The sequence below is a fragment of the Scardinius erythrophthalmus genome, assembly GCF_964197995.2.
Source record: "Scardinius erythrophthalmus genome assembly, chromosome: 25".
NCBI classification, from domain to species: domain Eukaryota; kingdom Metazoa; phylum Chordata; class Actinopteri; order Cypriniformes; family Leuciscidae; genus Scardinius; species Scardinius erythrophthalmus.
Genome location: NC_138245.1, coordinates 4,736,568 through 4,762,929, shown reverse-complemented (window position 1 = coordinate 4,762,929; position 26,362 = coordinate 4,736,568). Strand labels below are relative to the sequence as shown.

The window sequence follows — 26,362 nt, the reverse complement described above, 5'->3', positions numbered from 1 at the left end:
TTCAATAAATTCTTCTCCCCACAAGAACTCTGGTCAAGCTTACTTATTTTATGTATGTATTGGAGAAATCTAATACATTGGCGAGCCACCCAAACGACTGCTCGGCCAAATACACCAAAATCTAACACTATGAATAAGAATCTTTCTTTGTGGTTCCCAGTAGAAAGAAAGTTATGTTTGAATGTTGGAATATATGAATATTGGAATGTTGGAATATAATATTATGACAGTTGTTGTTGTTTTTTTTCATGTGGGTGAACCTTCCCAGTGAGGATTAAAATATATAAATAGTTAACAATTTTCACATTTCAATATAGTAATTATAGGATTGATGCACACATGGCTAATCACATACCCAAGACCACATGACCTTTTCATTTGATTAAGAGATGCAGCCCCCTTCATGATTAGATTAGTCTTTTTCTATGCTGATATCTCCTGTTTCTGATTCAACACCTCCTGAAACCATTAATCAGATCCGTACCGCAGCGTAACATCCGTCATATTTAATTATTTCATTACATGTCAATTAAAATGTCTTGTTTCAAATTCAAATACTCTGATTTAGATAAAAAAAAAAAAAGTCCTTTGAACACACAAACAAAAATAGCTTTCACCATAGGCCATTTTTTTTTTACCTTGCGTTCAGGTCTTAAATGTCACACACAAGCAGAAATGTGAGTCGTCTTGGCAGATGCAGGCCGTTGGGGAAAGAGCAGCAGGCAAGATCTTAAAAGGAAGGTGTGGCTGTTCTACAAATCTGACTAACAGTCGCAAATTCCCTTTAAATCCAGTCTGCTGGGAAATCGGGCCTGTTCATTGGTTGGATAAATGACATGACATACACCACTGGAGACGAGATTGACCTTTTCAGCATAAATGATGACCTCAATACATCGTGAGTCATCCACTTTGCATGTGACATACATGCAGCCTTAATAGATTATAACAATATATCATCTATAATAAGATCATAAAAACCCCATATCAACCACCGCCGATGCTTTAAGCACACTGGAGAAGAGGACCTAATACAAAACGTGCTCTGATGCGAAACCTAGCAATGCGCCTTTGTAGGCAGAATTTTGACACATAATAGGTGCGCTTCCTCCTAAAATACTTTGTTTAGGACAAATTTTAAGGAAGCATTCCATTTATAAATCCCAGAATGCATTGTGACAAGTTTGATGGAGTGAAACAGTCGGGTTTTGGAAGTAAAAACTCCTACCTACTGTGAACTCAGAGGTTGTTAATTGCTTTTGTTGAACTTATTTTATTTACTAATCATGATTAACAGCTGAATTCATGGTGAAAAACTACATTACCCATGATGCTGTACAGAAAGTTCTACCAATCAGAGAGTAGCAACAAGCAAATTACGCCAAAAGAGCTCTTAGCTCCTCCCACTCCCTTGAAGCACAGTGAATGATGTAAGAGTCAGTCTCCCTATGCTTTCAAACTTTTAAATACTTAAGTATTTGTGTGTGTGTGTATATATATATATATATATATATATATCTATACTACGCAACAAACTTAAATTATATTGTTTCTATAGAACAACTTTGAATTAATTATTTCATATTTTTACGTTTTTTAATTTAATTGTTATTCACAGTGATGCATGGGATTGTAGTCTTTTTGCCCAATTTTAAAATACTTTTTTGCTTAAAATAAAACTTTGTAATGATATGATTAATCAATCCCTATGGGAAAACTGAATGGAAAAAATACTTCCGGAACCAACGCAGCTGGAAAAGTGGGCGGCGCACATGTTGTGAAAAGTGAAGCCACAGCATTTGGATCGCCCCCTGGTGGCTGGCTGCAGTATAGCTCATAAACCCCGCCCTCTCCATGTAATCCATGGAGGCACTAGCCAGAGAAAGTCTAATGAGGGGAGAAGTGCCACTCAATAAACTTCCGGTTGCAGTTTCACTCTTGTTCCATATGAGGGCGCTCACATGACCAGTGCAGAATGAATGGAGGTCTATGGAGCTATACCGCTCAAAATCCACTTTTCTTAGGATATAATTTTTTGTCTAGTAATTTAAATGTTGTTTTCGAAAGGGGATGCAAAGAAATTACACATTGCTTGGTGTTAGATTTTTTAGAGTCACTTATTTGCTTTAAAAAGTCTTTGAAAATGTCAATGACGTCAGAATGCTGACGTCATTAGCAGAATGCTAGCGTGTTATGGGCAACAACAACTCAACCTGTAAGAAATCGAAAGGACATAAGTACTTGTTCATTCAACTTTCGATCTATAACCCATTTTGAACTTGCAAAACCTACAATAAAATCTGAGATTTCTCAACGGCAATCGGGTGAAAGAGACACATTTAGCCGTCTAGCCCCATTGACTCCCATTAATTTTGCACTCATGGCGAGCGCCCCCAGTGGAACTACAACTACAACCAATAGGACTTAATAGGGCGTTGGAGTGAACAGGCTTTCCGTAGACGGGCTTTGCAATAGCCAAAAAATAAAATAAAAATTCAAATTTTTCAACACAACTTCCTAAGATGTGGGACGAAAGAAATTGATTATCTTATTGAATATGTATCCTCTACTTGTGTTTCTTATGCTTTTTGAAGCACTATGCTTAGCGACATGCTAATGCAAAACTCCATTGGAATCAATTGTTAGCTGAGCGCTCCTTCGAGAGAACAGATTTTTTCATGAAGCGTGTGAAGTTGCAGTCACTTCACTTATGAGGTTTCATTTCAGTTAGGAAGAAGCCTGAAAAGTAAGGTCTGTACCCTCTCCAACCCATCCTGTTGGGACACTTGTCCTCTTTTAGTGGTCATACTTACATTCACGATGGCCTCTTTGGTCTGTGACATATCTGATATGACCCCGTCTGTGATGATGAGGAGCACGAAATATTGCGAGCCGTCCTGGACAGCAGCTGCGTAACTTCAGAGACAAGAAAAAAAAACAATACACACTTCAAGACTGCTCATTTTTCTTTCTGCTACATTCTCCTTTTCCTGGTTTTCTCAAACTCATTTCACCATGTTCTGCTTTGTTTGTTTAAATAAACCTTTGCCTCCGCCAGTTCTGAGCTAGAGCCTGAGGAGGTGTATCATGCTTCAATTTAGAAAGTCTAATTCAAATCTGCGGAAGATGGCATTTTTAATTACCACAGTGGATGCGGTGTAATCAGATGGAAAATGATTTGGTTGTGTGATGCTGTGACACGAGGGAGGGGGTGGAGATGTCTTCAGACAATTACTTTGTCTGCTTTTTCTGGAAATACACCCACTATCCTATCAATAATGATTAAAAAATAGCTGCAGTCAGTACTGAGTCATTCTGTTATGACACCTATGCTGTGAGCTTTACAATGGGATAACAAGCTTGCTCCATGTCAGCAACTTTCTTTTGTCAGTTTTTGGGCTAACACAAGCAGCGTATGGGCTCAAACCTGAGAGTTTGGCTTTTGTGGACAGACACAACCATCGTTTAGAGAATATCAGAGAGTCATTCAAGCTGAAGCCGAGGAAATCATCTCAAGTGTCTTCAAGGATATGATCCATAGAGAAAGTGCACAGGCAAACAGTTTTTCTTATTCTGATTCATGATGTGTCTGTTGTTCATATATGCCATGCACTTGAAAATCTAAACCAAGATCAATTTTGCTATTCATGCAGTAAATAACATTTGCATTGCATTCCACTAAATCTGGGCGATCTTTCATTTGTATGCAAAATGCAAACAGGCTGACATTTTACATGGCAACAAAAACAACGGGAATCGCTTTTGAATTTTGAAATGACACAAGAGCGGTCAAAGCCAAGGTTAGCTAGTGGAGGAGTGCTAAATAAATATCAATTTGTGCTGTGTTTAGATGCTTTTACTCAAGACAGTAACCACATATTCAGGACTGGCGGGTACAAAATGTAATCGTTTATCAATCTTAAAAACCCATGTTGTCAGGGTGAGCCTTATGAGAAGCGGTCTGACATGGCACAGCTGACCTTCAGCTGACCAGAGTTTGAGTCCCGACTCGATATAATATAAATATTAGATAAATAAAACAAACTTGGAAAAACTCAAACAAAAATTAGAAATGTTGTCATGGAATTAACTGAAATAAATCAAACTAAAACTAAAAACAAATCAAAATAAATGTAAGATAAATAGAAATATTTAGAAAGGTATTTCAATAGATTTTAAAACTAGATTTTAGAACAAAAAAAAATTACAAAAGCACATACAAAAAACTACTAAAACTTATGCTAAACTGAAAAAGGAGGATTAAAACTAATAAAAAAAACAAAAACAAAAAAATTCCTCATCTTTCGAACCTGGCATCAAACCAATAATATCTTACTTTTAGTTACCCAAAAAAAGGTTCATGAACACACTGACAATATAAGCTGATATTAAAAATGATTGTGTATTTTCAAGGATTTTGGAGAAATTTACCTGGCCACGTGATTTACAACAGGAGCAAAGTTAGTAGGTCCGTAAAGCTGGACGGTCTTTAGACTCTGATGGTACGCCTCCAATATCCCCTCAATACCATTACAGTAGGGATTTTCGATATTTCCATTCTGAAAGACAGGAATCAATGGTTCACGTGTGTGCCTTCATTTTAAGCCAACAGCAGATCAACAGAAAACAATGCTGAGGAGAGAAAACATGGATTGTGTCAATCAATATGACAGCAGACGTTGCCAATTATAGACATCTCCCACACAGTCTTGTCTCAGCAACATTGAACCGCTTTGAAAGCACTAGCACAACAGCATCTCACGCTCTCAAGTTTACAACCGAGAAAGTGAGAAAAACAGGAAGACATTGAGAGTCTTGCATCAAAAAAAACTTTTTTTAGACAAATCACAGGGAGTTTGGGACAAAAGGAAGTTGAACATGAGCTCACTCACCAGGGGGAACTCATGAGACACCCGTCCGTCGGGGGGCAGCTTGGCTCCAAACCCCAGCGCAGGGAACATCTTGTCACTGTCGTAGTCCTGGATGATTTCTCCCACTGCCTTCAGAGCCAGGGCGTAGGCGTTCATCTGGTAGGGGTTCATGTAATGGAGAGACGTGGACTGGGATGGGTTACCTGGAAATTAAACGGCAAACAAAAAGATGTTTATTACTACAAACATATTAGAAAAACAAATTGAGAACATTTTTCAAGTGTGTAAAAAAATTCATAATACTCTTCATATTCAATTGTTAACACATTTGTTACAAAACCTGTCAGCTAAAATAAAAATAAAACACAAATTCAGGATGGCTGATAAGGCAATGGAAATTCTGATAGTAAAGCATAGTAAATAAGCTTATATATTTCATCAAATAATAAAAGCTATTGCTAAACAGTTTAATCAGTTTATCAACACAACTAGTTAAGGTATGTTAATGGCTATGACAATTTTAATTGTTAATTGTATAGCAAGAATAGACTTGCTACTGCCAATAAACACACATACATGTTGCTGTGAGCATGTAAGGCATGCCGCTGCTGTATAATAGGTATACATAAATCCCATAGCAGATCTAGACAGGTGGAGCTGAGGGAGCGAACACTGAACAATACTATGTAAATGTTAAAGGGATAGTTCACCCAAAAACGAAAATTACCCAATGATTTACTCACCCTCAAGCATTCCTAGGTAAAGCCCCTTTGAAGCCCAAAAAAGTGCATCCATCCATGATAAAGTAAATCCACACAGCTCTGGCGGGTTAATAAAGGCCTTATGAAGTGAAGTGATGCGTTTGTGTAAGAAAAATATCCATATTTATAACTTTATCAACTAAAATAACTAGCTTCCAACAGACGGCCGTACGCATCGATTTACGGCGAAAGAGTAACACTTGACCTGACGCACAACGTAATGATGAACGCGGAAGCGCAGAGATGCAAAAAAAACACCAGTCATGAATTAGAAGTCTAAAACGTTAATTTTTAAAGAAAAATGTCGGAAGAGCTTGAGTTTGTCGCCCAGCTCTGTTTGTTTGTTCAAAGCTTACGCTACTCCTACATCCTACGTCATACATCGCATCAAGTGTTACTCTTGTGGCGTAAGTCGACTTGCATAGGCCGTCTGCCGGAAGCTAGTTATTTTAGTTGATAAATACAGATATAGGAAAATCAAAAATCAAAAATCCTTATGATGTCTGTAAATTCGAGGACCGTGACGTCGCCCGGCATGGCGCAGCCGGAGCCCCACCCTGGAGCCAGGCCCGGGGTTGGGGCTCGTATGCGAGTGCCTGGTGGTCGGGCCTCCCCCCATGGGGTCCGGCCGGGCTCAGCCTGAAGGAGCAACATGGGGCCACCCTCCCGTGGACCCACCACCTGCAGGAGGGACCGTAAGGGGCCGGTGCTAAGTGGATCGGGCGGCAGTCGAAGGCGGGGGCCTAGACAACCTGATCCCTGGACACGGAATCTAGCTCTAGGGACATGGAACGCCACCTCTCTGGCGGGGAAGGAGCCTGAGATTGTGCGTGAGGTTCAGAGATTCTGACTAGAGATGGTTGGGATCACCTCTATGCACGGCTTGGGCTCTGGAACCACACTCCTCGAGAGAGGATGGACTCTTCACCACTCTGGAGTTGCCCATGGTGAGACTCGGCGGGCTGGTGTGGGTTTGCTTATAGCCCCCCAGCTCAGCCGCCATGTGTTGGAGTTCAACCCGGTGAACGAGAGGGTCGCTTCCCTGCGCCTTTGGGTCGGGGATAGGTCTTTGGCCTGTAGGCACAAACGACAGTGCAGAGTACCCGGCCTTCTTGGAGTCTCTGGGAGGGGTGCTGGAAAGTGCTCCGACTGGGGACTCCGTCGTTCTACTGGGGGACTTCAACGCCCACGTGGGCAGCGACAGTGACACCTGGAGGGGCGTGATTAGGAGGAACGGCCCCCCTGATCTGAACCCGAGTGGTGTTCTGTTATTGGACTTCTGTGCTAGTTACAGCTTGTCCATAACGAACACCATGTTCAAGCATAACGGTGTCCATCAGTGCACATGGCACCAGGACACCCTAGGCCGGAGGTCGATGATCGATTTTGTGGTTGTTTCATCTGACCTCCGGCCGTATATCTTGGACACTCGGGTGAAGAGAGGGGCGGAGCTGTCAACTGATCACCACCTGTTGGTGTTTGGATCCGATGGCGGGGGAGGAAGCTGGACAGACTCGGCAGACCCAAACGTACTGTGAGGGTCTGTTGGGAACGTTTGGCCGAATCCCCTGTCAGAGAGATCTTCAACTCCAACCTCCGACAGAGCTTCGACCAGATCCCAAGGGAGTCTGGAGATATTGAGTCCGAGTGGACCATGTTCTCCACCTCCATTGTCAACGCGGACACTCGGAGCTGTGGCCGTAAGGTCTCCGGTGCCTGTCGAGGCGGCAATCCCCGAACCCGGTGGTGGACACCGGAAGTAAGGGATGCCGTCAAGCTGAAGAAGGAGTCCTATCGGGCCTGGCTGGCTTGTGGGACTCCTGAGGCAGCTGGCGGGTACCGACGGGCCAAGGGGACTGCAGCCCGGGTGGTTGTGGAGGCAAAAACTTGGGCCTGGGAGGAGTTCGGTGAGGCCATGGAGAAGGACTATCGGTCGGCCTCGAAGAGATTCTGGCAAACCGTCCGGCGCCTCAGGAGGAGGAAGCAGTGCCCTACCAACGCTGTTTACAGTGGAGGTGGGCAGCTGTTGACCTCGACTGGGGATTTCACCAGACGGTGGAAGGAATACTTCGAGGATCTCCTCAATCCCGCCGTCACGTCTTCCATTGAGGAAGCAGAGGCTGAGGGCTCGGAGACGGACTCATCCATCACCCAAGCTGAAGTCACCGAGGTAGTCAAGAAACTCCTCGGTGGCAAGGCACCGGGGGTGGATGAGATCCGCCCTGAGTACCTCAAGTCTCTGGATGTTGTGGGGCTGTCTTGGCTGACACGCCTCTGCAGCATCGCGTGGCAGTCGGGGACAGTACCTTTGGACTGGCAGACCGGGGTGGTGGTCCCTCTTTTTAAGAAGGGGGACCGGAGGGTGTGCTCCAACTATAGGGGGATCACACTTCTCAGCCTTCCCGGAAAAGTCTATGCCAGGGTACTGGAGAGGAGAATCCGGCCGATAGTAGAACCTCGGATTCAGGAGGAACAGTGTGGTTTTCGTCCCGGTCGTGGAACACTGGACCAGCTCTATACCCTGAATGTGGCATCTTGTGGAGGGTGATCTGGGAGTATGGGGTTCGGGGCCCTTTGCTAAGGGCTATCCGGTCCCTGTACGACCGGAGCAGGAGCTTGGTTCGCATTGCCGGCAGTAAGTCAGACTTGTTCCCGGTGCATGTTGGACTCCGTCAGGGCTGACCTTTGTCGCCGGTTCTGTTCATAATTTTTATGGACAGAATTTCTAGGCGCAGCCAGGGGCCGGAGGGGGTCAGGTTTGGGGACCACACGATTTCATCTCTGCTCTTTTTGGATGATGTTGTTGTGTTGGCCCCATCAGACCAGGACCTTCAGCATGCACTGGGACGGTTTGCAGCCGAGTGTGAAGCGGCTGGGATGAGAATCAGCACCTCCAAATCCGAGGCCATGGCTCAAGTCGGAAAAGGGTGGTTTGCCCGCTTCAGGTTGGTGGAGAATTCCTGCCTCAAGTGGAGGAGTTCAAGTATCTTGGGGTCTTGTTCACGAGTGAGGGAAGGATGGAACGGGAGATTGACAGACGGATCGGTGCAGCTTCTGCAGTAATGCGGTCGCTGTACCGGTCTGTCGTGGTGAAGAAGGAGCTGAGCCGCAAGGCGAAGCTCTCGATTTACCAGTCAATCTACATTCCTACTCTTACCTATGGTCATGAGCTGTGGGTCATGACCGAAAGGACAAGATCCAGGATACAGACGGCCGAAATGAGCTTTCTCCGCAGGGTGGCTGGGCGATCCCTTAGAGATAGGGTGAGAAGCTCGGTCACTTGGGAGGAGCTTAGAGTATAGCCGCTGCTCCTCCACATTGAGAGGGGCCAGCTGAGGTGGCTCGGGCATCTTTTCTGGATGCCTCCTGGACGCCTTCCCGGGAAGGTGTTCCGGGCATGTCCCACTGGGAGGAGACCCCGGGGAAGACCTAGGACACGCTGGAGGGACTATGTCTCCCGGCTGGCCTGGGAACGCCTCGGTGTCCCTCCGGAAGAGCTGGAGGAAGTGTCTAGGGAGAGGGAAGTCTGGGCATCCCTGCTTAGACTGCTGCCCCCGTGACCCGGCCCCAGATAAGCGGAAGAAGATGGATGGATGGATGGAAATACAGATATTTTTCTTATACAAACGCATTGCTTCGCTTCAGAAGGCCTTTATTAACCCCCTGGAGTCGTGTGGATTTACTTTTATCATGGATGGATGCACTGTTTTGGGCTTCAAAATCTCATCCTCCATTCACTGCCATTATAAAGCTTGGAAGAGCCAGGACATTTTTTTTTATATAACTCCGATTGTATTCATTTGAAAGAAGAATGTCATATACACCTAGAAAGGCTTGAGGGTGAGTAAATCATGGGGTAATTTACATTTTTGGGTGAACTATACCTTTAAGCAAGCAAAAATGTTGAGGCTAAGCTTTTGCATTGTAGTAAGTGATGTGATTGCTAGCAGATTGCATGTAAAGGGTCTATCAGCCTGCTCCATCCAGAGGTTCATTTAATTACCAGAGTAATTAAAAATGTATAATTTTATCCAATATTGTTGTTTTCTGTGTATTTTTAAGCTTATTAGAGTATTGCGCAGTAAGCTTAGCAACATACTAACATCAAACTCTAGTGTTATCAATTCTGAATCATGTCTCATTTGCAGAGTACTATTTGCATGCCCAAATACCACTTAAAAAGATGCTGCTTAGATAAAGCACTCCAAATCTTTCACTTATGAGGGTTCTTGATGGTAAAGATGCTGTCTTGTCCTGTTCACTGGCGTAGCTAAGTTTTATGCGCCCCCTGCACAATCTATGGCATCTGCCCTTTCAGTAGGAATTGCTTCCTCGTTTCCCCACACTAAATGATGTCGCACCACATTCAGGGTAGACAGATTTACTGATTATAATGGTGAAGACATGGGGCCAGATTTACTATTTACTATTACTACGCAATACCAAAAAAGCACAAATGAGAGAGGAAAGTTCAGCGCGTGATCTACTGACGACATGCAAATTAAAGAACATAGACGCAGCGAATCATTTCCATAATGACCAATGCAATCTACCAAGAGCAGCGCAAATTTGTGTCTAGTTTAAGGTTTTTTGGGCGTTAAATAATGGCACAAATACCAGTAAATTGATTAGCGCAAATTAGCGCACACTGCATGATTAATTTAAATATTCTCCTCCCAAAAATATTGCGTCTGAAAGGGAAACTCCTACAAATGCATATGCAATAAGCTCAGCCGCAAAAATAACCCTGTCCACGCATTTTCAGCGTTGATTTTTCACTGCGTGTCTTTAGTAAATCCAAGAGGGTTTGCGCTGGCTCAAGCTATTAGTCAATCTGGCTGACTCATGGTGTTAGAAGGCAAAACCTATGTTGGCATCAATGCAGCTCATTAGGTTTTGTAACAGAGCAACTGTGTCCACCGTAGAAAGTCATGAAGTATATTTAAGAAACACAAATGAGTGCTGCAATTCTGTTGTCAAGCTATTGATGTTGTTCAAGGCTTGGAACAGTTGGGATCCAAACAGTTGTTAAGCGACGGCTGCACTGTAACTAAACTAACTTTACAATTCAGCTCTCTTGCACTTCAGGCAGCCACCTTCAATACATCTCTCAAAAGAGATTTCCATCGTCTCGCTACACTGTTCTCAACAAATCTAGTTAATTTGCTAAATAATTCAAAGATGTTTGGAAGCACTTACTTGTGAATGAACAGTAATTATTTGCATATACACTCCCAGCAAGTGAGGTCTCAAAAACAACAGGGAAACGCATTCACCGCCGGCTTGTGTAGCTGGGCCATTTTAGACAGTTTTATTTAACCGTTCACCTCTCAGCAAGACTCGAACCCTTCCACGACTCTCCGTTCTGCCCCGCAGCACAGGGGGACGCAAACTGACCACTAATGGGAGCGTATTGAGCGACATAAGCAGGCCAACGATTGGGTTTGGATCACCCAACCTTTTAAGAGGTCACATACCGTTCTCTCCACTTAATTGCTTACCATTAGAGGCGGTGAAATCAATGGCCACTGTGAAATTGATCTGGGTCCTGGGAAAAGAGGCAGAAATGAGAAAACAAGAGTAAGCAAAAATGCTCTCTGCAGTGATTTAGTATTTTCTGTAGAGACAGGTACATATGTCTGTGTGTGGTGTGTGAATGAGTCTGATGTGTGCAGTCAACCCCAGCTGCATGCTCTAATTGGGATAAACGGGAAGAGCCATTACTTTGAGCCCACATTACAAGTTTTACTGTGCTCAACAGCAGGGTAATGCAGTCTCCACATATCCATCTGGATACCTTCACACGGTGTTTCCTTCAGCCCTGGCTTCCCACTGGCCACAAACACACCATGTGCGGCATGTTAGCTAAATGAGTCCCATAGGAACCTTTAAGGATGACATGCTTCTTGACAGAAGATGCGGCGATGTATAATGTATAGTTTTGGTTTTGGTTTCATGTTCATGTTTCCTGGTTTGACATGTGCTCCCCTTTGTCATGTGATCATGTCATGTGATTCCCAAGTCTCATGTGTTATGTTGTCATTAGGCTTGTTCGACTTGAACTGGCGGTGCACAGACTGATCGGTGAATGACATCAAAGTACCGCGAGAGCGATTAGAGAGCAGACGGCTCCATATGCTTTTGAATCGCTCTCGAGGTACTTTGATGTTAAAACCGATCGGCCTGTGCAGTGCCAGTTCAAGTCGAACAAGCCTAGTGGTTTACTGTCTTGATTGTTCACAGGTGTCTTTAATCATCAGTCTTTGTATATTTAAGCCTTCATGTTTGCCATGTTACTTCGTCTTGTATTGTCCCTGTAACCATTGTTGGTGAGTGTCGTGTCGTGTCGTGTCTTGTCATGTCGTGTCAAGTCGTGTCGTGTCAAGTTGTGTCAAGTCGTGTCGTGTCAAGTCAAGTCGTGTCAAGTCGTGTCAAGTCAAGTCATGTCAAGTCGTGTCGTGTCAAGTCGTGTCAAGTCAAGTCAAGTTGTGTCATGTCGTGTCAAGTCGTGTCGTGTCGTGTCGAGTCGTGTCGTGTCAAGTCATTTCGAGTCGTGTCGTGTCAAGTCATGTCGAGTCAAGCCAAGTCATGTCGAGTCAAGTCGTGTCAAGTCGTTTATTTTGTATATGTTCACATTGGAAGTTAATAAATACTGCACTTGGGTTCTATCAAGCTCGCCTTCAGTGGAATTCTTACACTATTATTGTAAAATTTGTTTTATAAAATACCCTGCTGTATATTAAAGGTGCATTAAGCAACTTTTCATGTTAAAAATACCCGTTTTCTAACCCATACATGCTTAAACAATTGCCTGATGGGCTGAATGAGCCCTTCTCTGATCACTGAGATTGTCTCTATAATCCTGTAAAGTAAAATAAATAAGAGGGATTCGGGCCGGAATTTTAGCCTGGGCGTGACGTCATGCTCGTTCACGGCACGCTCACCTGGCTATGTCTGGCAGGTTTGTGTATTCGCCGCCATTCTCCGTAGAAGATGGATTCTAAGAGACCGGCTTGTAGTTCATTTCAAACACCAACGCAAACTCCACGTAAGATAAAAAAAAGAAAACTTTTGTCTGTGAGCGTGCACACTTCTGGTTGCAGTTTCGCTTGCCGCCAGAGGGGGCATAGTTCTGCAAAAACTCAGAGACCTGCGCAATGCACCTTTAACATACTGCAACATTAGCATATCACAGATATGTTTAAGGCCAAGTAATTAAAATGACAGAGCACTTAAAAAGGAAATAATAATAATAATAATAATAATAATTGTATAATAATAATAGCTTGCCAACAGCAAGATATCAGACAACATTCAAATCACTTTCCCCAAAAAGTCAGTGGCCAATTAGGGATTCAGTCGGTCGGAAGAAAAATAAATTGATAAAACATAATGGAAAGCACAGAAAATTACATTAACCTTTAGAATCCCAGGCTAATACATGACTCATGCCCCTGTGTAGCCTGGAGAGTAATTATCCTCTTTATTAATTCATTAAAAGCCGTTTACTCTCGGGTGCCAGCGTATGCGTTAAAAAACAGTTTGGGAATCAAGGTGACCGAAGCCGTGATTAGAAAATAAGATCACATAAACTAAAGCAATTCCTAAGGATCACGTTATCGAATTTATCTTTGATTAAGACTGTTTAATTATACATTTATGAAGAAAATAAAACTGAGGAATTTTCATTTTGATTTCCTCTTGTTCTTTCTTGAATGTGCCATTCCAAATCAGAGCAAATCCTGAGCTAGTTTGAGCAGTGCTGTTGTTCTGCCAGCCGTTTCAGCCTGTGGCACTGGGGCATTTCCACGGCACAGAAACCTAATAGGCTGTAAAAAGGATCCCCTGCAATAGGGGTTAGTGTAATGCAGTGCAGCAGAGTCTCTTGGGATGGGGTAAACAGAAGGACAAGAAGAATCGATTTTCGGAGACGTGCATGTCACTATGTGTCGCCCTCTCATTTGTCAGGTGCAGTGCTGTGGGAGGCAGGGAAGCCCTGCATAAAAACACACACATAAAACACCTTCATCTAATGGAAGAGGCTGGACCGCACAGCACAGATAATGCTGTCTCTACATAGTATAATCCATTAAGGCCCGATATATCCCTAGTTAAAAAACAAAACAAAACAAAACAAAAAAATCTATTTAAAATACATTTATTTCATACAATGTATACTTCAAATCCATTGACATTTCACTTAAAACTTAATGATATAAAATTATGATTAAACTTAAGTATTTCTTTATTGCACATTTCTTAATATCATGCCTAAAATGTGTTTTAATATCACTATTAATAAGGATTGTATGATCTTTGTATAATATCAGTCTTTAAATGCAAGATATTTAAAGTGTACCTAAAGTATACTTGCAATAGTTCCACTTTAGCTCAATCATAAATACTTAAGTATATTTTTAGTTGGACTTCAGCACTACTTCCGCACAATTAAAGTGCATTAAGTACAAAATTAGCTTTCAATTTAGCAGACTTTAAGTAGTATACCGAAAGTACAATTGCAGGGTATTTTATTAAGCACGTAAATATGTAAATGTATTTGTAGTATACTTATCACAAAATAAATGTATACCTTTGAGTGTATTTATTTTTCCACTTGGGACATCAAGCTAAATCAAAGAACGAACTAGTGTGGTGTCATTTTGAACAAAATCAGGCAAAAACGTTTGTTTGGTGTTCGTTTCAAGAGTTTGAAATGGCTTGCCAAACCAAACTTTATGGAAAAACAAATCTAGTCTCTACCTGAAGTTAGTTCAGGCAAGGATTTAAAAACTGAGTAAATTCTATTAGTACTCAATTTAAGCTTGTAGAATTTAAAGTGTAAATATTAACGTTATAAAATTAAGTTAAACTTACTCAACTTTCTGATACTGGTGTTCCCATCATGCACTAAATAATTAATAAGGTTGCATTTTTTACAGTGTCCCAGCTGTATTTACACTGTTTTATCGTTGCCTTTGTTGTTAGGTTTAGTAACTTGCTGTTTTGTGACATCTGGAGTTTTTGTGTCATCATTTTCTACTCAAAATGGCACAATCATACTAAAAAATGATCTAACGAATGTTACTGTTATTTTGTATTGTGGTCTCGATGTTCGGGTGGGCACCACATTGCTTCTATTATGCAGATATGATATATCTACTGTATTATTTACTTAGATGTTCTAAGTAAAGCACACACTTTAAAAGCGTGGTTTAATTCAGTGTAATATTGTTTGAGTAAAATGTACTTGAAACAGAGTATTGCAAAGTAAACTTCAACTAAGTATAAATTACTCAACAAACATTAACTGGCAAGGTTAAAGTTACTTATTTTCTTTGTTAATTGTAAAAGAAAAATGTTACTTTTTCAGTGTGCGCAAACATATCCACATTTCTATGATCAGATGCTTTCTTAACTACTGTTTTCTCACCACTGTCATTATTGTTGTGTTTATTTTGTTCCTGAAACAAAAGCATACAGCACATATTTACACATTCATCTAGACGTCACTCTCAGCAGCAGAAAGAACAGACTTTCACCCTGGGCAGCACAATCTCATCTGCCTTAATAGAAATGTCAAAGCTGGTCCTATACGTGGGATGCACAAGCTGGCTGGAGACTCGGAGCACATTATAACAGGTTATCTGCCACTCAGCCATAAGTACGTCCATGCAGGTAAAGGTCAGCGCTTAATCAGAACACACACTCACCGCAATGAAGGCGGAGCTCAGCATAGAGCATACGTTCTTCATTGGCAAGGGCCAAAAAAAATAATTATTCGTAGGTTACTGGGTTTTTAAAATATTTATCTTTTTAAGCTTGGCTGCACTCAAAGAACATTTTTAATCAGTGTGTCCTGTTTTCCAGTAAAAAATCATATTGTAAATAAAAATATAATGACATTTTAAACAAGATACATATATATGAGAATCAGAAGAAAAAAAAACTTACCTCACTGGCACATTGCTTTCTCTTGATTTAAGCTTACATTTTTACTGAATTATAGTACGCATTCATTAAATTATTAGGAAATGACAGTAAAGATGTTCTTAATGTTACAAACATTTTCTATTTCAAATAAATGCTGTTCTTTCGACCTTTCTATTTATCCAAGAATCAATAGGATAAAAATTAGATTACGGTTTTCAGAAAAATATGAAGCAGCACAACTGTTTTCAACATTGATAATAATCAGAAATGAGCATCAAATCATCATATTAGAATGATTTCTGAAGGATCATGTGACACTTCAGTAATGATGCTGAAAATTCAGCTTTGCCATCATAGGAATAAATTACATTTTAAAATATATTCACATAGAAAATAGTCATGCTTCCCTTTGTATTCAATTTGTTTATCAAATAATGCAGCCTTGTTCTTGGACTTCTTTTAAAAACATTTGAAAATATTATACCGCCCCTGAACTTTTGAATGGTAGTGTGTGTATGTGTGTGTGTGTGTCTGTGTGTATATACAGTATTTTGATACTTCTTGCATGTTTCGTGACTCTTTCAAAGTGAAATGTCCAGTGAGTGGCACTAAAAGTGTGTTCAGTTTTATCCGAAACAAATAAACGTGGATCTGGCAACATTTTATTTCAGCGTTTGTTGTAATGCTGAAATGTTTTCAAATTTTTCTTCATTAAAATTCTATTTTAAGATTGTTTCAATGTTTTCTAATAAAAAATAATGGCAAAATACTGATGTAGCAACCTATTATTTGCAGTGTGCAGAACATTTTCACGATTGTAATAGATTTTCCTCAGCAGACCGAGTGCTGTCTGGTCATTTCATCGAGTGATGGCGAGGTCCTAGACTTTGATTGGCTCTCTCCTCAGCAGCTCGGGTCTGATGTGCTTCAATTCTCCCCGTCTTCCACCCATCGTCTCTATTGCTGTTCTCGACTCAGTCACTCAGGGAGTAATATTTGTCAATAATGCAGAGGGCTCTTCTTCTAAGTGGCAATTTCCTGTTTTCATTTAGGTGAGGGCTTAATCAATTTAAGGTCTGTCAGAGCACTAAACAATCCCACATGCTGCGTGCGCTCTGAAACACAATGTTGCAGCTCCATGAATACACATGCGCACACAAATGCGCCCACGCACGCTGTTGTTTTCTCCAGATTTCAGTGCATTGTCTTCATGTGAGCGTGAACCTGCGGGCGGTCTCTCGGTGTTGACACAACCCAGCGGCAGTAAACCCTCTAACTCTATCAGGGCAGTCAGTCGAAACTGACAGGGATTCACCTAAATGTCACTTTACATTAGCCTCAAAACGTCTGCCCCACTCTTCGTCAGCTCACGGTCATATTTCACTACTGACTGCAGTGGCTTCTATACAGTAAAACCCCAGGAGAAGATCTACTGGTCCCGTAATTCAATCAACATGAAACAAAACATTTCTTGACCATCAGCTCTGACTCCAGATGACAGAAGAAGATGGCCACACATTCCTTCAGTCGGATACTATCTTAATGTGTGCACTTCCCTCTAAAAAAAAAGTCAATTTTCACTGTTCTTTGGGGTGGATAAAAGGAAAATCAAAGCATAGACCGTTTGGCATATGGTGTGAAAGGAGAACATTATAAATGTACAATGTGCACTAGTGTCAGTCAAAGTTGCAGCTGAAATGAACACTAGTACAGTACAACAAACGCTGAAATAAAATGTTGCCAGATCCACGTTTATTTGTTTCGGATAAAACTGAACACACTTTTAGCGCCACTCACTGGACATTTCACTCGGAAAGAGTCATGAAACATGCAAGAAGCATCACAATATCATATTACAGAAATGATGACAGACATAATGGGTTGAAAAATTTCAGGGGTAGTTAGTTGTTAAAGGAGAACTCGGCAACTCTAGCGAACTCTAGTCATTTCTTCACTGATTTTCCCTTTTGTTGTCGCATGTTTTCCCCACGAGCTCCCCCTACAGCTGTGGGGGGGCGTATATTTCACAACACGGTCGTAAAAAACTCACTTGCGGCGGCCTCCTCCCCCTCTCTACCGCTGCTCATGTGCGTTTGTTTTGATCGGAGCAAGCCAACTGTATAGTGTGGAGTTATGTCTACCGAGGTGGGTAATCTGGTAATACATCATACATGCGTGTGTGTTTATGTTGAATTGCCGTAAAGCGATTCGTGTTTCGCGCTCGTTCTCGTTCTCGTTTCTCACGAGACTTCCAATTTCTATTTTGCCGGGACGGTAGTCCCCAAGTTGCAAGGTTGGTTTTCCGCCTGGGAACGCTGGGGGGAGCGGGGAAAGTCACCAATATCACCAGAACAGGTTGTTTAACCATCCAAATAATTTCTAGACAGTTTTATTAAGTTAAAAAAGTTACCAAGTTCTCCTTTAAGATTAGAAACTATGAGAGGACTAAGTTTGTTCTAGGACCAACAAAATATTGATAAAGGAAAATATCCTACTTGATGAAATCATACTGTGCAGGGTGTGTTTCCCGTACAACGACGTAACTCACTGATTAACTACTATAGTACGATACATCGTTGAAGAAATCAACTAGCTAATCACGACTGTTTCCCGAAACCGTATTGTCACACACAGGGTGGAGTAATAACTTCTATTAATGAATTCGTTTTAAATTATGTGCATGGCATCTGAGGAATAATTATAATTTTTCTCAGTTATTTTGCTTTATTTCCAGATTCAATCATAGGCTCGTTCTTACTTAGTAGAGCACGTTCACACATGCGCACTCTTCAAAAACGACACTTTAAATCTCTTGACAAACTAAAAGACGTAAATGACATTTATATGTATTCTAAATAAAACATATAGATTTTACTGAATGTCAGCTTGCTTATTTGGCTCAAGATCAGGATTTATTGAGTCCACGTCAGGCAAACAAGAAACTGCTTCTAACCACAGGTTGAGAGCTGTCGTTCCAAACACACACTTTGCGATGCTGTTTGCGATTGGTCGTTGGAATGATGTTTTTGGGAAACACAGACTTGTTGAACTATCCTTTTGGGAAACGCATCCCAGAAACGCTATGTTCAAGGTTGAAAGTTGAGAAAGTGTGAGATTTCTGGCTGTGTGAACGATAACATATCTAACATATCTGAGCCAGTGCTTAGAATAACCCACCACAATCTCAGATATATTAACCACACAATCTTCAAGGTCGAGAGGCATATCTCAGATATAAATCTGATTTTGATGGAACGTGTGGTGTTCAGTCAAACAGCCTTGGAGGGCTTCGCACAGATTGATGCTAAGAGATGACCCTGTACTTTTTTGTGAAACACCAGATATTGAAGAGAACAGCCAATCTCTGCATACTCCAGTGTAGTGATCACTGTCCTCAGATCAAGCCCTTCAATTCAAATGATCTTTTCTAAGATGCACAAAAACGTTTTAACCTTGCTTAAGAGAGTCCTGTTCAGCCTCTGTGATCTTAGGATCTTGTCTTCTAAATTTAAAGCATGAAATTATCATGAATAATATGCATGAATAATTGGTAGTTGACACATTAGGTCTGTGATCTCTTTTTTTAAACAACATCAAGAACTGAGATTAAATTTCCATAGTAAGAATGTAGCGTAATTTTTATTATTATTGTGTGCTTAGTAAAAAATAATTAAATAATATAAAATATTTATATTTTAGATTAAATCAAATTGTGTATTTGTTATATATATATATATATATATATATATAAACACACACACACACACACACACACACACACACACACACACACACACACACACACACACACACACACACACACACACACACACACACACACACATATATATATAGTTTTAATTCAAACTAAAAATAATTAAATAGTTTTTACTTGTTTGAAATAAAGCTGAAAAAAATTTAATAAAAATATTAGATGAAACATTTAAACTAGAACAAACTAAACCTGAGATAAAGATACATTCAAGTAAAATAAAATTGTTTAAAAAAAATAATAACAGTGAAAATTTTATGAGAATATAAAAATATAAAAACTGAAAATATAAAAATAAAAGGCAATATAAAATATTAATAAATCCTATAACAGAATATAAATAATATTAAAATAATTATTCATTGTAACAGCAAAAAATCTGTGTACCATAATTGTAAAGTCATGTGACCCACCCTGCGATTGAATATTCAGTAATAGGTGTGATTTGTTCTTCTCTACTCACCCTCCTTTGATGTAATCAAGGAAAGTGGACTCTGACTCCACTGAGAAGGACAGCAGTGTCACCTGCATCCAAAACACATCAAAACACACAACTGAATCTACAACAAAACACACACGACAAACATATGCAGATGATGTCATTCTGTCATGTCAGAAACTGTCCTAATACACCTTGTTTGAGGTGGTGTGAACGAGGCAGTGATTGAATGCGGGCGATGTGTGTGTCAGACGTTCTCAGGCTGATCTCATAATATCGAGCAATAAGACGACTCTGGCACAGCCATCAATCAAAGCATGATGCTCATCTCAAATTATCTACAAATTCCTGCTTTCATATTCACTTCCACGATCTCTCTCCACCCACACTCCCTTTCTCTTACACACACATATTCAGATATTTACAGCGGTGTGCCATTTGGTTTAATACGTGCGTCTTGACAGAGCTATTTTCCACATTTATACGTCAACCTCCACTATATGTTGATGAGCCAAACACACAAGCGCTTAAACACCACAGACCAGTCGAAGGAAAACAAAGCAAAGCTCTCCTGTTTTTTGCACTTGTCTTAATTAGCACGGGTTTAAAAGGGATCCTCATTAATGCAAGATCTGAAAACTACTGGGAATGTCTTCGCTTTTCCCATCACATAATTGAACCGGCGTAATCAAAGGCTCTGTCTGTGTGTGCATACATGTGTGTGTGAGCGTATGCTGTGATACATATGCACATACACACTCACATGTTAGTAAGCTAATCTCTGAAAGCCACCACTCACCGTGCCCGAATTGACATATTTCTTCTTCTTCATCTTCTTCTTTGGATTCACCACCTAAGAGCCATTAAAAAAACAAAAGAAAAAAAAAACAAAAAAAAAACAGAAATCAAAATAAGCTCCTACAGATGGTAGATGTGGAGAACGCAAAAAAATAAAGTCATTTTTCAAACATTCGGTAACACTTTCTATGAAGTCCATGCTTATAATGAATTATAGCCCCATTTATATTAGTATTATTCTATATTCATAAAGACTCATTAAGATCTATACTGTATTATAACAACAGTTACTTTTATCTTATTTGTTTTTATAATTACTTACAAGTAATGTACCTGCTTTTTCAATGTACATGCTCATAATCCATTATACACTGATTTATAAATGGTCAAATGATAAAATAGATCCAGAGACACTTGTTTGCTGTACCAGTTAGTTATCAATGATGTCTTTAATGGCTAATGTTTGCATTAGAGGTCATCAATGATAATTTTGATTTGTTAAAATCTATATCACTCAGCCATATTAATGACATTGCTTATAGCAGAAATTATACTTTTCTTATAAAAATATTTTTGCAGTGTTTTGCTAGTATGCAACATAAAAAAAATAAAAAAATAAATTCCAACTGTTTGTATTAATGATTTATTTTTTTTAATTTTATTTTTATTACAGGAATTATTGTTCATTAGTTACATTTACAAATAAACAACTTAAAATGTACAATTAGCCCATCTTCATGATTTCTTAACATTTGCTTTAGGAAAACTGCATCCTTTGTTTTCACTTTACTTAAAGCCATCAATGATGCATTTATGGAGGTTAGTAACTATCATCACTTACATGAAGTATTTATTAGAACACAACATGGCTATTAATAACAATATATTCACTTATTTGACAGAAATACATCTGAATTACTAAAAAGTCATTGTAACTATAAATATAATAACATTATAGCAATGCAGGTTGCATCTTTATAAATACATTCACGGAACCATACGACTGATTAATTAATACTTAATCAGTGTATAATGGATTATGAGCATGCGCATTAAAAAAGCAAAACATGTATATAAATGTAACCATAACTCTTCTTATAATGCAGTATAGGACTTAATGAGTCTTTTTAATATATTTGTAGTAATACTTACTCATAAATAAGTATAAATGGACCTCATAGAAAGAACCCTTCACAGAAAGTGTTACCAAACATTCTTTAAAATACATCTCATTTTGTGTTTCACAGAATAAAGGGCGAATAAATGATGACAGAATGTAGGTGAACTATCTCTTTAAGAAGAAATTGAGCGATCAAATTAAGAACATAATGAGCAAAATATAATACATAATACAATTTGAGAGCTATAACATATGTCCATAGCAAAAACGTATCAAGAAGAGTTTTGCAGTGTAGTTGTCATGGGTGGATGCAGGAAGGTAGATGAAGATGCTGAGTATAATTCCAATACGAAGTTTAATGGCGGTAATACTAATAATACAGGAAGGGCAACACACACACTAAATGCAACGTAGACCGAACAGAGAATGAATGTGAGGGATCAACTTACATAGCAAACACAAACGAGGATAATTAATGGAAGACAGCTGAAACCAATGAACACTAACGAGGAGCGGGAAAACTGAACAATGGAACACATGATGAGAATGAAAACGATTACGGTAATTACGACATGGCACAAACGCACCATTTTGAATGAGATACGACTGCACGCGTTCACAGAGCGAGATCATTTTAATAAACTAAAAATCCATGATAATGACACTAACAGAACATAATGGTGACAGTAGTGTTGCCCTAACTATCAGCAACAATAGTAGTGTTGCTTTACTTCTTACTTTTATTTGACACTTTCATTTACGATCTATGAAATCACAATGATTCCTTACTGTATATTGCATCCCACTTGTATTATGATTGTTAGAAATCATGAAGGAGTGCTGGGCAATGCATTGACAAAAAGGAGCTGGAAAGATAGACTTGGTCAAGATTATTGTCTATAGAAGAGAGAAGAAAAGAGGCAGAGTGAGGAAGAATAAGATAATGATGCTGGAACGCACACAAATGAAAGTGGGACCATCAATGCGACCTCTTAGCTGTGAGGGGTGAAGTATAGAAGAAAGGACCAGCAACCCCTGCTCGTCCCCATTCATGACACAACACAGAGTAATCAATAGCTCAAATAGACTCTTTGTGCTGAGATCAATGCAAGGATCTGAACTTGAAAAGAGTTTTTGAACATGTTCGCTCTAGACGCATGACCGATCACTCCTTCAGGTTCACGAAACCCTGAGAGATTACAGGGTAGAAATGTGTAAGATGTAAATCTAAAGACTTTAATGTATAAAAAGGTCACATACTGTAATAAAACGTTTTATTGCACTGTAATTACATTGTTTCCTACAAATGCTTCAGGCAAAACATCCTCTTGTGTTGTGGAATATTCTTACCCTATACAACACACCAGAACTCATTCCAAGGTAAATCAACGGACTTGACGCTTTTGGTTAAGCCTCAACCGTAAACCGCTTTCTCTCAAAAAGACACTATGAATGTTTGATCAGCCCAACAACATTTCCACAGGCCACCTGAATCCCTGCTTCGTCTGCCATGAGATATTTCATAATGTGTTGATGATGTGTTGGCATCAGCACGTTAGAAGGTAGGAGTGCTGGGAATGCTTGCGATATCAGATCCTTTGGGAAGGGGATGGTAAATCACTGTAATAATTCAGAATCCCGGGAACACTGTCATAGTAATTCCCATTTGCATGCTTACCAAAGATTTTTAGATCCCTGCAACATTTAATGAGGATGGGGGTGGTTGGCAACTATAGAAAGGATTATGAAATATCCATAAAAAAGAATCAAAATTAGAATTAGAAATAGAAAAACATAGGACTCGTGCATTGAACATTTTTACTGTGTCTTTCAGATTGAGGAATCAATTTTAAATTAAGAATGAAAATATTTGAGGGGACTTCGAGGGAGATTTATGTGTTAGCTGAAAAAATAAAGCATCCAAATGGCTTTGAATATTTCATTTGCTCCATCATTATGAGTTGTTTTGACCCGGAAACACTTTTCTAATTGTATAATTATCTTTCTAACAATGTTTTTGATATACAATCTTTTGCTGACATATAATGATTTAAATGGTTGCTTTAATAAAACTTGTTTTTGAGAAAATGGCCTTAAAAGTGCCCCATTTATGCTTTTGCAAACACTACCTTTCATGTAGTGTACTGTAATATAGCTGTTTGTGAATGTAAAAGGCTTATTGTTATTGAGTAGAGTTACTGTCCCCCAAAAGAAAGAACCTTCTGAAGTGCTGAAACGAGTCGTCAGTAACTCTCATTTCCTAGTAGGTTTGTAACAAAGTCTATAGTTTTCATTGGCTGCCATGAACAATGTCTACTATGACCTTCAAACACTAGTTGTATGTGAGACTGGAAGAGTTTGGTTTGTGTTGTTCATGTGGAAAAGATGCTGTTTTCTGCACTGCAAATCCATTTTGAGGCAGTTCCAAAGGATGAGACTCGAGCTGGAATTTAACGGTACGGTAAAACCATTGTTACCGTTCGTATCACTGTGTATCGAGCAGCAAACAGACTGGTTGTCTGACCAATCAGAGCAGAGTAGACCAATCACAACAGACTGGGCCATCTGACCAATCAGAGCAGAGTAGACCAATCACAACAGACTAAACAGAGCAGAGTAAACCAATTACAACAGACTGGGCCATCTGACCAATCAGAGCAGAGTAGACCAATCACAACAGACTGGGCCATCTGTCCAATCAGAGCAGAGTAGACCAATCACAACAGACTGGGTCATCTGACCAATCAGAGCACAGTAGACCAATCACAGCAGACTGGGCCATCTGACCAATCAGAGCACAGTAGACCAATCACAGCAGACTGGGCCATCTGACCAATCAGAGCAGAGTAGACCAATCACAACAGACTGGGTCATCTGACCAATCAGAGCACAGTAGACCAATCACAGCAGACTGGGCCATCTGACCAATCAGAGAAGAGTAGACCAATCACAACAGACTGGGCCATCTGACCAATCAGAGCAGAGCAGACTCTCGGAAAGGAGGGTTTTAGAGCAGTTTTCCTCAACTGGTGGGTCCCGACCCAAAAGTGGGTCTGAAAAGTTTTCCAACCTTTTTCCAAACGTTTTTAGACGCGGCATGTGAACTGTGTCTATATATATATATATAAGCATATCAAGTACTATATACATTACATGAGGGAAGTATTTGCATGCAGGTATAATGTTCATTCTATTCAATAGGATCAGTGTCCAGATGTTTCATTAACAGTTCATGTTAGTGTTGTGTATTTACAATGGTAACTTCAGTTTTTAAAATGCTACTTTATTTTCACTTATTTTCTATATTTTTAAATGACTGTGGTGGCTCATGCCACCAAACAAAAACTAGTTTGGGACTGCTATTTAATAGCCTTATCTTTCACAGTTTTGTCTTACAACTTGTGTGTGTGACAACAATTTTTGTGAAATAAATTTGCTTGGTTTTTTGGCCAAACCATTGGTTTAGAGAGACCATATCCGTTATTAAACAGTTTCAGACACTGAGAAAAAGAGCTGATGCTACAAGGTATATTATGAGAAAATGCATGTTTTTTTGAGCACCCACCACCACACAGAAATCATTATTTAATAGAATTACAAGATCAACATCTCACCTCATATATATTGAACTGGCTCTGACCACGGGCTAACTCTCTGTAGCTGGTGGTGAATTCACCGATGAAATCATGGCTAAAAAGATGAGAAGATGAGAACTACAGTGAAATATCACCACACAAAACTCTTTTGTTATTCACATTAAAAGCCAGTCATCAGCTTACCTGCCATCACGATCCCAGTCATACACTTCCACTTTGATTGTTCTGGAAAACATAAAAAAATCCCAGGTGTGTTTCACAAATCAAAACATTAGGAACTTGCATGCACTGTCTGTGTTGTTTTACAAATGCACATCAAGTAATGGTGCCAACATGGCCCAAAATTTAAGGATGAATGCAATTTGAACAGCATAATTCCTGTACAACATCACTGTGATGTTCAGCATCCCAGACACATGAATATTGGCTCTTTAAAGCGCAATCGACTTGGATATTTGCCCAGTTATAATGCTCTTCTACATTTTTTGATAAATTACTTTTTACTTTTTTATCATTACCATAATCAATAGAAAATGTAAGAACATATGCAAGAACATGTATTGTTAAAACTTCAGTTTACCACCTGCTTTCCTCAGGCAGGAGTAACGCATCATTAATTGGATCAGGAAAACTGCGGTGGGCTTCGTATCTTCTGTATAATGAGCTTATTTACATAAAATTAGCATATTTACAGATGAGTTTAGCATATACAGGATTATGATGCATCATCCAATATACTATTTGAGGGAAATAAATGGATACCTTTGCTAATTTAGCAGTTATAGCAAAAAATAAATAAATAAATAAAAACCTGCCCATTATCCAGCATAAAATTAATTCAGCAAATCGCAATTATCTAATGAGAAAAAAAGAAAAGAAAATGTAAGCAAAAATGGAATAAATCTCACAAATGTTGATGTAACCAAATGTCATCTTAACACATTAATTGATTGTGTATCAAAAGAAAATAACAGATGATTTAAAGTTAGGGTTCATCTTACCACTTTTAAGTACAACAGATAATAGTGACAAAATCAGCTTATTCCAGGAAAATAATGACCATTATGTTGTGTTG

General features: G+C 39.7%; 1 protein-coding gene across 2 annotated transcripts in view; it reads right to left on the bottom strand.

Moving 5' to 3' along the window:
• Window positions 1-26,362, bottom strand: part of cpne5b (copine Vb) — a 207,456-nt gene that overhangs the window by 36,579 nt on the left and 144,515 nt on the right. For both annotated transcript variants that reach the window (XM_081358377.1, XM_081358378.1), the window contains 8 exons: window positions 25,471-25,512; window positions 25,306-25,381; window positions 20,573-20,626; window positions 19,798-19,859; window positions 11,134-11,180; window positions 4,893-5,074; window positions 4,432-4,559; window positions 2,814-2,916 (listed from right to left, as the gene is read on the bottom strand). In XM_081358377.1, the coding sequence (XP_081214503.1) occupies window positions 2,814-2,916; window positions 4,432-4,559; window positions 4,893-5,074; window positions 11,134-11,180; window positions 19,798-19,859; window positions 20,573-20,626; window positions 25,306-25,381; window positions 25,471-25,512 (694 nt within the window). The remainder of the gene's footprint in view (window positions 1-2,813; window positions 2,917-4,431; window positions 4,560-4,892; window positions 5,075-11,133; window positions 11,181-19,797; window positions 19,860-20,572; window positions 20,627-25,305; window positions 25,382-25,470; window positions 25,513-26,362) is intronic.